The 12,765-nt window shown below is 42.4% G+C and overlaps 1 protein-coding gene across 1 annotated transcript in view; it reads right to left on the bottom strand.

Annotated features, from left to right (window-relative positions):
- Nucleotides 1–11,096, bottom strand: part of atf6 (activating transcription factor 6) — a 35,645-nt gene extending 24,549 nt beyond the window's left edge. The window contains exons 1-7 of the mRNA XM_071917592.2: nucleotides 10,880–11,096; nucleotides 10,087–10,163; nucleotides 9,519–9,597; nucleotides 8,591–8,688; nucleotides 7,442–7,562; nucleotides 6,863–7,066; nucleotides 4,640–4,809 (exon numbers count right to left, since the gene is read on the bottom strand). Coding sequence (XP_071773693.1) covers nucleotides 4,640–4,809; nucleotides 6,863–7,066; nucleotides 7,442–7,562; nucleotides 8,591–8,688; nucleotides 9,519–9,597; nucleotides 10,087–10,163; nucleotides 10,880–10,979 — 849 coding nt within the window. The 5' untranslated portion in view covers nucleotides 10,980–11,096. The remainder of the gene's footprint in view (nucleotides 1–4,639; nucleotides 4,810–6,862; nucleotides 7,067–7,441; nucleotides 7,563–8,590; nucleotides 8,689–9,518; nucleotides 9,598–10,086; nucleotides 10,164–10,879) is intronic.
- Between the last annotated feature and the right edge of the window lie 1,669 nt (nucleotides 11,097–12,765).

Raw genomic sequence — 12,765 nt, forward strand, 5'->3', positions numbered from 1 at the left:
CAGCTGTGGGTTATATGTGTAGGTGGGGAGAGCGATAACGATAGCATAGTAAGAGCAAGAGAGCAAGTTTTTCCAGTTAAGAAAAAGCAAGTCGTGTCCTTTACTAAAAAAGCAACATGTCTAGTTGCGGCTGTATTTTATTCTGGTCTATTGAGGCAACTGTCGGTGGAGAAATTGGCATCTCTGCCTCTTCCACAATGGATTTCTCCCTATATGAATGCTAAACATCAATGCAAAATGATGAGTCTAGAAGGAAGTCTTTGCACTTTCATTCATTTCAGTCAAAACCTGACATTTACTGCGGATGTTTTAGACAGCTGAAAAATGTCCTTCTGTCAAACTCCACTGTAGCTGCACTGGAAATATCTCAACGTGATGTTTTTTTTTTCATTACCTCAACTGAGCAATACCATTGGGAAACTGGACAATCTGATGCAAAGAGAATTCAAGTAGAAACAGTTCACAGTCTGATAAGAGCAAGCCCAAAAAAGCATCACCCACTGGGCTGGAGGTCCTTTTCCATCCAATCTATCTTAACCACTTCAACTCCAGTCTCTGGACTGAATCACGCCCAGAATCACAGCATGCCGTGATAGGAGGATTCGCTGAGGTCCGCACTGCCAGGCTGGACTGATTTACAGTCTAGAACACATCGGCTAAATCCCTGAGTGTGTAGGAGCCCATTACATTACAGTCACCCAACCCCTGATGGCTGTTTACAGCTGTCGCAAATCCCCTGTCCTGCACAACACCTGTCGCAAATATGTAATCGTTAGCAGACGTTTAACACCCAGGCTTATATAGCCTAACTATAGGCCAAGATACTGTACATACCACCAACAGTGACACACACAGACACAGAATGACAGATACAAAATGCACCAACATGCCATCTTTAACAGACATTTTACACATGCCCCAACCCACTCACTCCAACCACTGTGCTGTAGCCAAACCACAACGAACTTATAAAGTGAACCCAGCTGCAGCAGGTCCAAACACAAGCATACACACACGCATCATCATATGGCTCAAGAGTTTTTCGGCGGGCCAAGGCAGCTGAGTTAGGCTATATGGAAAGAACTCCGAGGTCCATTTTAAACCATTGCACCTGACTAGTGCAGCACAGCTGACATGGCAAACAGTCAGGTTCTGACTTGCTGAAGCTCAAAAGGAGGAGAGGACGCACAAGCGGGGTTGTAGAGCTGCTGGTCACGGCTAGTCGCAGTCATAAAAATAAAAACAAAGTAGCCGCACACTCAGCCACGATGCAGAAACTTGTATTTATTGAAACAGACTGAATCATGGCTATGAGGTACTTTATTTTTAAAACAGACAGGTTCTACCATTTTTCCTGCCTATACTGAGAGATCTATGTAAAAAGCCCTATTCACCCTTGAAGAAACTGATGCCAAAATACTAGCTTCCCTGTTTATTGACTGCACTTGCGGCTCTTTTTCACCTTCCACCACTCCATCTTGAGAATTTGGCAAACACTTTCATGGAGGCGTCAGCTCCAAAAACCTTGTCTTATTTTTGTTTTTTCTCACAATTAATGTGCGCGACCCCTCCCCTTTAATCGCCTATTGTAAACTTTATTGACTCAGTCGGCTTTACAAATGGCTGAGAGGCTTATTTGTCTTGGCCTCCGGGGCTTGGAATTCCTCGCCCCTGCTCTCGAGGTCTGGCACGACAAGCGCTTCTCCAGACTCGATTATGCCCATGGTAATTGGACAAGTTCTTCTCAGTCCTTTTAGAGGCCGAGTGTTTTTACAGCTAGAGGTCAACCATTACCATTCATAAAACAACAACAATCACTTTATTATTATTACTGGTGGCTAATTATGAAAAAAATTCCTCATGGAAAACATAGTTAATGTCAACAAAAATTGAGTCAACTGGTAAAATGTAGCATTCTGACTGGGTTGTGGCTAATGTTTTTCTCATTCGCAGGTAATGCATCAGGGTCATAATTCCTATAACATCATAATAGCTGAAAATTGGATCCATTTTCTGTGTTTCTGTGTCTGGTGTGTGTTTTGTTGTCCCAAAGTAACCACAGATATCACTGCAGATGATTTAGGCAGCATTCCACAAATGTGACCCATATGGTTCAACCTAATTAACAGTAAACAGTAACGTAATGGTATGTCCGGTAATGCATTTCTGCAACTTCAGCGCCACGTCAAAGTAACCCAGACAGCGAATGAGACAAACTGTGAACATGGAAGTCCTGTTCACAAAGAAGAACAAAGCAACTAGAAAAGGAGAGAGTGAGAGTGTGAGTTTCTCAACTGACTGAAGGTCAGACAAGAGCAAAACCACAAGGGACTGTTGTGCAGGAGACTGATGCTTGAAAGAACACTGATGTTGCTGGAAGTCATGTTAACTCCCTGGCTACACAACACGTCACACTGAGATATAACGGCTAAGAGTTAGGGCTAGGAGACGAGGCATTTGCACTTTGTTCAAGTCTAAACAGCAACAAAGAGGAGTGAATAAGAAACACAGGCCAACAAACTAGCTCTAGGCCTTTAATGCAACATAAACTCTCCCACCCAAAATAAGACCAGCAAGCACAAAAGATGGGGAGATTTTATTGAGAAACCACGAGCTTGTAGTATAAACAAAGAGTACTATAATTGAGTTTTCTTGTTTTGCTTATGCCCACTTTAAAATCTCTCGGGCAGTCCCCGCTGCAGTTAAATAGTACCTTATTTGATCCCCTGAAAGCTCTGTTGTGTGTATGTGACTGTCCTGTGCTGTCATTACACAGACCTAAGAGGCATGAGTGTGTGAGAAGGAGAAATACCGCAGGTCAGATGTGTGTATGGCTTGCGCGCATGTGTGTGTGTGTGTGCGTGTGTGTGTGTGCATCTGTCTGTCCGCTGCAGCTGTCCTGACATCACCCTTTAAGGCAACACTGGAAGAAACCGCCCTTTGTTATCTCACATGGTGAATGTCCTCCTATAAGTGATTTCAAATTACATAATGCATCTATCCTTCCAATAAACCCCCCATGGGCACAAACAAAGCGACGGCCAATAATGATCATCTATGGATGTTGTGGCTCCACGGATGCTCTCCCAGTGGCACCATCACATGGCTTATTCTGATGACCAGTTAGATCATTTTAAGAAACAAATGTTCCTGTAATTTTCTGAGATCCTGCTCTATTTATTTACTTTAGAAGAGAAACGGCCATTTGCATCTAAAGGGTGACGAGGCTAAGCTTTACTGAGTGGCATGGTGCATGCAGTGTAATAACTTCTTTTCTTTCAGCATGGAAAATTACTTTTACCATCATAAATAATAGGTGTGACCGTTTTTCCTTTGCCATTTTATGTTTTAGTATTTTATCCAGAATTTAAACTTAATGGCTTGTGAAATATAAAATGTTAAAAATAGGGTAAGATGAGAGAATGTATGTTGGACGGGGTCCAGTCCAAGTATAAGCATGGCAACAACAGCACCATAGTTACATAGTATGTAAGTGCATGCACACCCTCATAAGCATGCACTCATAAGCATGCAGCTGCACGCAAGTTCTCACTAGCACGCAAGCACACACACACACAGACACGCCCCTCCTGAAAGTACTGTCTATATTCCTATGAAGAGGCTTTGTCTAATAAAGTGCGTGTGCACGTTTCTAGTTAGGCTGCAACTGAATGAGCATGACCTTTCGAACAGCTTCCCTCCAGAGTCTGGCAGCTTCTGAGCCAAACGTCCCAGGGACTGGAGAGTGAAACACAGAGGGAGAGATAGACTCTTCCACTGGGAACAGGACTAACTGCTGTGTGTATTAATCAGACGCATATGTGCTTCTCTAAAACACTCAAACACAAACTTTTTGACAAGGATGCTGGGCAGTTGGATGCCCTTAAGCATTCAGGCCCATTCATCCTTTCTCAATATCTGGCTGGTAATAATAAGAGACATTTAGTGTTATAGTACTATTTTTCTAATTGATAGAGCACTGCCCCCCATCCCACCTTAACCCAAATTTTTTGGACAATCATATTGAGCTCAACCAATCAAGACAAAGTTCGGAGCATCAGAATCGCCCCACTATTAACACTTTTAAATTTCGCCTCAAAACCCATCTCTCTTTAGCCTTTGATTCTATATGAAATTTGTTTGTAGGTGACTTGATTATTTATATATTTTCTTATTTATTTTATATTATCGTATTTTATTTTATTGGTTTGTGTCCTTGTGCTATGTTGCTGTTTGTTTTGCTAGTTCTGTTGCCTTTTTGATCTGCTCTGTTAAGATTTGTGCAGCACCTTGGTCAACAAGTGTTGTTTTTTAAGTGTGCTGTATAAATACATTGAACTTGAACTTGAATACCTGTAAGAATATGAACCCTAACCCTGTGATTGATATTTTAATTTATTCATCTTTCATTTAAGTTTTGTTTCATTTATTAAAAAAACAATTACACGATTTCTGTCAAACCAGGGGTGGAAATTCAACAATAAGTAGTAGCACTACTCTGCGCTCTCCCTCCACTACGCCCCTGGGAAGAATGCTTTCTGAGTGACAATACTGTTGAGTAATACTGTGAGTAACCATGTAGTAACTCTCAGAAAATCAGACTGAAGTGATAAATACTAAGATTTTGGACAGGACTTACATCATCATCTGAGGAAGATGCTCGGAGTGTGACGGAGACCATTGACGGAGCTGTGACAGGGGCGGGCCTGTCTTGGCTCAGCATTGGCATGGCGACCACATGGCCGGTGACGGCCTGCTGTGTCTGGATCTGTAGCACCTGGCCTGGCTGAGACAGCACCACGGGACGTCCTGAGAGAGAGACACAACACATACAAACTCAAATTACAGGATTCAGCAAGACTATAATCATATTTGTACTATATGATTATGTGTATGATTATTGTGCAAGTGTTTGTGTCAGTGTTTGTTCTTGTGTGTTTGTGTTTGTGAGCATGTTCTCATCCCACATTTGTCTCGCCACCCATAACAAAAACATCATCCCTCAGTCGTCTAGTACTAGTAGCTGGAAGCCTTATCAGTCTGGCTCTCTTTCTGCAGATGGCACAGCCAGCTCCTTGAACCCCCTCACCTCTGTGACCTACATTAACCCCTGGGCTTTAATAGGACTCTCTGTTTTTAAAGTACAGGTGGAAAAGATGTTTACTGTCTTGACCTGTGGTCTTAACCCTCCACATTCCTAACTGAGAGGTGTGTGTGTGTTTTATGTGCATGCACACACATAAAAGTGCATGTGTATTTACAGGCTTGCGGTCTAAAACAGAGAAACTAGCAAAACCTCAACAAGAAACACAATATTCCCTGTGTTTATAAATGCCCTGTTCACAGTTTACAGTAGTAGTTCTAGGAGGCACCCGGTGCTCAGCCCACCCTCAGCCAAAGTACCTCCAGTAAGTCTGTGCCAGGAACCATCTTTCACACCGGCCCAGCAGCCTCCGCCTCTAATACTAAACGACCTGTCAGGGCTAATTGTGTAGAAGTGTTAGCCGTCCTGCTAATGAATGCCAAGGCTTTGTCTTGTGCCCAAGCTTACTATGTGCATAAAGAATTCATACAGATGAAAGTCAACATCAATTACAAGCCTCAGGAACACTTGTCATCCTGTTTGTTCTTCGGAAATGCATGACTGCCCGCATCAGACTCCAAGATATGGAAACTCATCAATAAATATCTATAGATTTTTTCCATCTGCCTAATATATCTGCCTGATATACTTGTATATGGCCTACTCCTCAGTTGAAAATATTGATGAGAATATCTTAGACCAAGGAGACTCATTATAATTTTGCGTGGTCCTAACTTATGCCCCCACTTGGCATCCTCAGGCTGGATATCTTGCCCCTTGCCATCTTGACTATCTGTTACCAGGCAGACAGGAGGGCCAAGTTCAAATTCAAGTCTAGAGAGGGCAGATATTCCGCCCACATGGGTCCCATGACATAAGTGACATAAGTGTTTACACTGGCTTGGCCTCTGCTGATGTAAGGCACAGACAGGATCAGATTGGTAAACCAGGCAGGATGAACCACAGAACAACAACGACTTAAACACACAAACTAGCCTAGAATGTGGCCATGGTCACACGGCCACTGTCTCAGGACATCTTCACTCTCTGGCAGCAATACATGTTTTCTATGGACACTCAAAACACTTTACAAACACTTTATATCATTGCACTAGCCATAACTTCCACTACAATATTATGTTATTATGCTCTTTTATTTTCCTTCCATTTTAATTGGATTCTTTATATGAATTATTTATGTATCTTTGTGAATTACGTTCATTCTTTTTATACTGAGAGTACACAGCATACAAGCATTTATATAAGCATATATGACAAATAAACACACTTGAACTTGAACCAGAATTACCTATACAGACCTGAGTTTTAAAATCAATGACCTATACACTCGGGTTATAAAATTACTTATAATGTTCTCAAATGTAGGCCAATTTAGGGTGTGTTTTGGCTAGAAAAATGAAATATCACGAATTCAAATCTCTGAATAACTTATTGCTACTTGACCATCAAGCAGATCAAACTGGGACCAAGAAGACTGAAGCACATTGATGAGCAAAAAATAAGGTTAAAGCACCATCTGCTGGCTAAGACACAAAAGCAAAATCATCAGTAAGCAACAAATTTTACCAATTTCACCTCAAACACCAAACATTGCCAGTGACATCTCCTCTCTAAATTCCTATGAATCAGAAATAATTGTTAACATACACATTACTGAGTGTGACACGTCATACGCCAGTAAGACAACTGTACAGGTCTGATGCAATCTAGTGTGGTGTGATGCAATGAAAGGCAAAGTGGTGCAGTGTCAGCTCTGACCTGGAGGGGGCGCCGGTTGGATGCTGACCGGAGATGGTTTGACCACAGGCAGCACAGTGGCTTGTAGGGGCTGGATGATGATGGTCTTAGCCTGCAGGGGAGCTGCTGCGTGGGCCAAGGGCACAGCTGTAATCACCGGCTTGGGCTGGATGGAGACCTTGGGGCCAAGCTGGATCGGCCTCTTGACTAGCTGAGCTGGTTTGGCTGGGGTGGAGGGGGAAGGGGGGTAGCAGGATATATGGTAAATTCGGGGAAGGCTGCCTCACAACTCACAAACTGACGTTTACTGGTTATAGGTGGAGTAATTTGCATTTACAGTTGCTATGTATAACCACACTATAACAACTGTATATAATAAACACTCGCTTGACTAGACAAAGAATAGTCAGGCATGCAATTTTTCAGGTTTTTCAACAAACTCAGTCATTTCTAATGACAGATCACTTCTGTCTATCTTTGTTCTCCTGTTCACATACTGCAAATCGAGAGTGTGGTAGAGAATTTTCCTTTTACACAAAGAGCACAAAACTATTGACCACGGCAGAATGAGCTGAGGTGTGGTGGTGCAGGTCGTCTCACCTCTGGCCTGGCTGGTCCTCTTCGGGGCTCTCTTGGCTGGTGGAGGGGCTTCAGAGAAGCCGCTGGACTCTGAGCAGACTGAGACAGGAGAGGGCTGGGACTGTGGAGACAGGGCCTCATCCTGGATGGGGAGGCAGAGGGGGCTTAGGTCCTGGATCCACTGGACACATTTATGTGCCAGCACTAAACAGATGTTTGGGGGAAGCACTGGTTCTGTTTGAAGCGCAGTGCTCTTCTATGAAAAGTTTAAATATTTTTAGCTCTTGGTGCTCAGCACTCTGAGCCTTAAAACAATAGCAATGTCATTGTCATGAACAGAGGTTCCTGGTGGACACATAACCTTGGAGAGTTACATAACAGCACTGTTAAGGCTCCTGAGGTATAATAAACCAGTATATGGCTGGGCTTCAAAACCTCTGAGTCTGTGACTAGAGGAATTTATGGATTATGAATTAATCCATAAACATGAGAACAATATGAACGTGTTCCTGTTTAGCAAGGGTGTGGGTGTCGATTCCTACTGAAGCCACCCATTTCTAATAATGTATATACTCACGGTACAGTAAAAACGTCCACCAAATTGCATATGTAGTGTGCATCAAATGTCCTTGTCAATATTCAAAGACTGTGGAGTATGCCAACGTGTCCTTGGATTCGGTCAGGGTGATTCAGTTAGCAGACAAATGTGTGCAGACTGTGTTGGGGCCGAGACGAAGACGTAACCTTTGTCCTTGTTTTGACACGCTGTGAAAACATCTGCCTGCTAAATTATGCTAATGTGGCTGAAGTTGTCAGCACCTTTTTTAACGAGGGGGCGGGGCATAACTCAGATGGACAGCGAATAATTAGTTTGACAAGGTGTTTAAGGCATTTGTTAATAAGTGTCTCAGGTGTGTGTGTCCGTGTGTGTGTCTGTGTCTATCCAAAAGCAAAGAGCAGCTGCCAAAGAATGCTTGGACACCATCTGGAAGAAGTTTATTTTTTTTTTCAACTGCGCTCCAAGATGGGCACATATGTAAATACTCACATGCAACCAAGTGCACAAAACAAATGCAAACTCTCTCCAATGACACGGATAAAATTTGCATGGAAAATACAAGTCAAACACTGCAGATTGAGATGGAGAGGGAAGGGAAGGCTGCGACTTACTGATAAGGAGTATGGTGACAAGGCTTCCACTGAGGCAGGAGAGGGGACAGAGCTCAGAGTGTGGGCTGGTGAGAGAGAGGCCACACTCACCTCACCATCTGGATGCACAAGGACAAAGATACAGTCAACATGCCATATATGGAGGCTTATCAAGACGGGCTGATGTGGGTAAGAACTGACAGTAGAGGGTAACTCAATTCTGTCAGCCACTTTGGCAGGCAAGTGTCCACAATGAGGAAAAAGTCAGTTTCCCTCCAATTACTTTAATTTAAACACACTATCCCAGTGTGTTCCCATGTATGAAGTCAAGACAAAAACCATTCATTTTATAACATTCATTCATTTAGTGTAACCTAGTGTGTCCCATGAAGCCAAACCTAATCAATGGGCTACACCTGCTTTCTTGCATTTGAATGATAAATAAGCAATGCACGCATGTTAAATGAGTAAACACAGTCAAAGCCATCCAAAACATGGATGGCTTTGACTGTGTTTACTCATTTAAACTTCTCTGTGTAAATTTTCCTTAATTTTATGGAGAAATATTTCAGCTAGTAAACAGTCTGAGTGGCGGGTAACTTTTGAAAAACCAATAACAACAATTAACAGCTTAATATCCTTCCCTGAACAGCACTCACTACTGAGTTGTGCAGCAAAACAGTCCCTTACAACATTATGCCTGAGAATACTGGGCTGATATCATTTCCACATAATTGCATTATCCAATCAAATTAATGGGACATATCACCCAGCAAAAGCACATCTCTTAGGTTACACCTTAGAAATATTAAATGTATGGAGGTCAGGTCAAAACATAAGACTATCTCTTTTTGTTCAGCTCAGATTTCCCCATTCTCTTGCTGAAATGTGATCTCTACCTGCCATGCTAACACAGATGTGAACAAAGAGTGTGATTGTGTTACTGTACCTGTGCAGGTGCTGCCAGCGTCCGCTCCATTCCAGGGAGGCAGGTCGATATCAAAGTCCAGGTCAGGACCCTCAGCGGCCTGAGAAACCAAACATACACTTTTGAAATACTGGACCTCGTCAGGACGCAAGAGAGTGGTAACAAAAGACAATTTCAAATCCATAGTGTAGGCATATAATTGCTGTACTAACTACTAGTTTGGAAGCAATGTGGTTCTGCTGAGTATAACAAAACAGTCAACATGACAGACAGATAGTATAAGTAGTCAGGAAGCAGTTTTCCAAGCTCAGCGACTACTTAAGAGTTGAATGGATACATGTAGACTGATATGTTTAATCTACTGTCAAAACATTGCCTTGCACTGTCCCTTTACACGGTATGTGAGGACCTGCTGTCCTTGTATCATGTGTCATTATGTAACTTTCTGTGTTACTATATTAGCTGTTCATATGTCTCTGCACCAATGTCAGCAAATACATTTCCTGTACATTTATTGTACTAGACAAATAAAGTTAGTCATTCTGATTTACAGGATTACTGGTGGCCACTCTTCATGTTAGTCACTTACATAGCCAGCATTCTCCAGGGCCTCCAGAAGCTCGTCTGCATCTCCCAGGTTGCCCAACTCATCAAACAGGCTGATGTCTGTGTAAAGACAAGCACAAAGACAAGCAGTATTAAGGTCCTCAGCGATGTGATTTCACTTGGTAGAACTGTAATGAGCAGCGGCTACATCATCAAATATTTGACATTCTATCGCAGAGTTTAGTCAAGATGCTAATTATGATTAGTCTTACTGAAAATAAGAGTTGAGAAAATATAGAGGACTATAAACTAACTGATAATGACTAACTGATGTGCATTAAAGTTATGCACATCTCTGAACAACACGTTTGATTTCATGTATGACTCTCAATCTACTGTGTCTTGGCATACTGTAGAAAAGCTGCAAAGTTAACTGTGTGTTTGATATAGCGTTAGTTACATAACTTCATGTCAAGTGTTTACATTTACAAACTAACGTTATTACACCTGCTGGCAAAAGAAAACAACTGACTAGAGTAGCCAGCTAGGTTACTGTCATGACAGGCAACATATTACCCGATTTAGCTGTTCAACTAATAACGTTAGTACATCTAGTCTCAAAACGTTACATCGTCATCTCCATGGTTAGGCTCAGCTGCTAGCGTTAGCATTGTAAATTAGCAATGTTAGTATAGCAGGATTAGCTTGAAAGCGTAGCCTTGCTGGGAACATGAGGTTGTTAACAAGTTACAATGTAGTCGTTGCTTTGCTTGGCAGCAGCTAAGTTACATCCATCTAGCTGTGTCGGTCTTTCTGGAAAGTCAGGCGCCGCTTACCCCACTCGCCATCCTGGTCGATGGAGATGATGCCAGGTTCACTATCCATCATAGGATGATGTTGATGATTTTCGAAGTCTAATGTTAAATCGGATGACATTCTCCCTCGAATACATTAGTAAATGATTAAAGAGTAACAAGTTGTAAGTCAACGGATTGCTCAAAAGGCTAACATCTATTCATCTTGCTGCTGCTTGTCCAAAACTGTGTGTACGTTACTTCCCGTTAGTCACTGCGTTGACACCAAGGAGGTTAATACACGTCTGGCTAACCGTAAATCTACGGGAGCCACAGAGGGACAAATTAGGGACTGCAAACCTAAAATAGTTGGCGTTACCCAGAAAGGCCACAAGGTGGCAGAGAGCTACTGTGGGCTCAGTAGTGTAGCAGGTAAATAGTGTAGCCTACATGTGACCTCTTCCAAAGGAAGGCGTAGCCTAATGCCTTTCAGGTCAATGACAGTTCAGAGAAATAGACACTATTGAATTGTGCTCATTTAGCCTTGCCTCAGTAAGAATATGATGATTTAACCATGGAATTATAATCCAATGATGCTTTGCAAGACAGACTTTCGTGGATAACAGTATGTTGTGAACATTACTAGACCTTCACACTAAATCTCTAGGAAGTCTCAGTAGTTACATCACTCAGCATATCTTGCCAATAATAGTAATGTATTTGTGAGTGAGATGAGCTCAACTATGTCATCATTCAGTTATAGAAGGCAGGTTTACTTCACATACATTAATCTTTTGAACTCTCTTTTCAAAGCTTCTCCACCAGCGTACCTCACTCACTCATCTCACTCGAGGCCATAGTCGTTTCTTCCAGAGCTCTAGTCTCTGGCGGAGGCTGCACCAAAGGCATTATGGGATTTCCCAGCTCAAATCAGGAAGCACATTTGCAACTTTTGAAGTTAGTATGTTTAACCTATGTGTTACTACTCTAACATTTATGTTCTGTTTAATTTAAATAATAAAAAAAACACTACTATTCTTAGGCCAAAATGGTTTTGAGCAACAGACTGTTAACTGTCGGGGAAAGTATAGCTCATACATGCTGTTTGGTACACACGGTATGCCTGCCATGAAATATTACACACTTGGAAAGCCGAAACTATGTGTGTCAGTTCATGTTGCTGGCATTCCATAATGCAGCTTCCTATCCATCGATCTGTAAATAGGCCGTCATCAGATAGACACGTATGGTGGCCGAGTAACAGAAGAAGCCTGCTCTTCTGTTAGGTATATTCTTAGACTGTGGTTGTGATTCTTAAATGGCACAGCAGTAAGTCACATTGGTGTGCTAAAAAATCAGTAGCAGGTGTACGCCGGGCCTAATCCTTCATGGGCATTTCAGGTCGGTGCAAGATTAACCTGAGGTGGTCCGGCTGATTCCCTGGTGGATTGGTTCAGCTCCGTTGTGAAAGAACAAGCCCCTGGTCTGCCTTAACTCATTACAGCAAGGCAGAGACTAACATAGAGGTCAACCATCTGCCTGCAGTCCACCCCTATTATAAAACATAATCAGAATTACTTTGATCTAAAGATGTTGTTACCTATTCCAGGGATGAGTTTAGCTTGATTAGCATTTGCCTAGTCAGCCTATAGGGAGCGCCAGCTACGATCCTATGTCATGAATCATTGGTGAGGCCAATATGAGGTGAATATTTGACATGATCAAGTAACAGGGTGAGTATGCACCTTCTTGGAATCCAAGGTTCCCTTATACCTCGAAGTGAAAGGGGTCAAAATGCTTGATTGGTTTCATATGATACACAGATGTATAGAAACTAAGTGATGTATCGGCCTTCCATCATGTGTCCTGGTGGTACTGACAGAGGAGCTTGTCTGATTGGAGTGGTGTGGTAATGGCATCCATGGCAC

This window comes from Centroberyx gerrardi, chromosome 9 (assembly GCF_048128805.1).
Source record: "Centroberyx gerrardi isolate f3 chromosome 9, fCenGer3.hap1.cur.20231027, whole genome shotgun sequence".
NCBI classification, from domain to species: Eukaryota; Metazoa; Chordata; class Actinopteri; order Beryciformes; family Berycidae; genus Centroberyx; species Centroberyx gerrardi.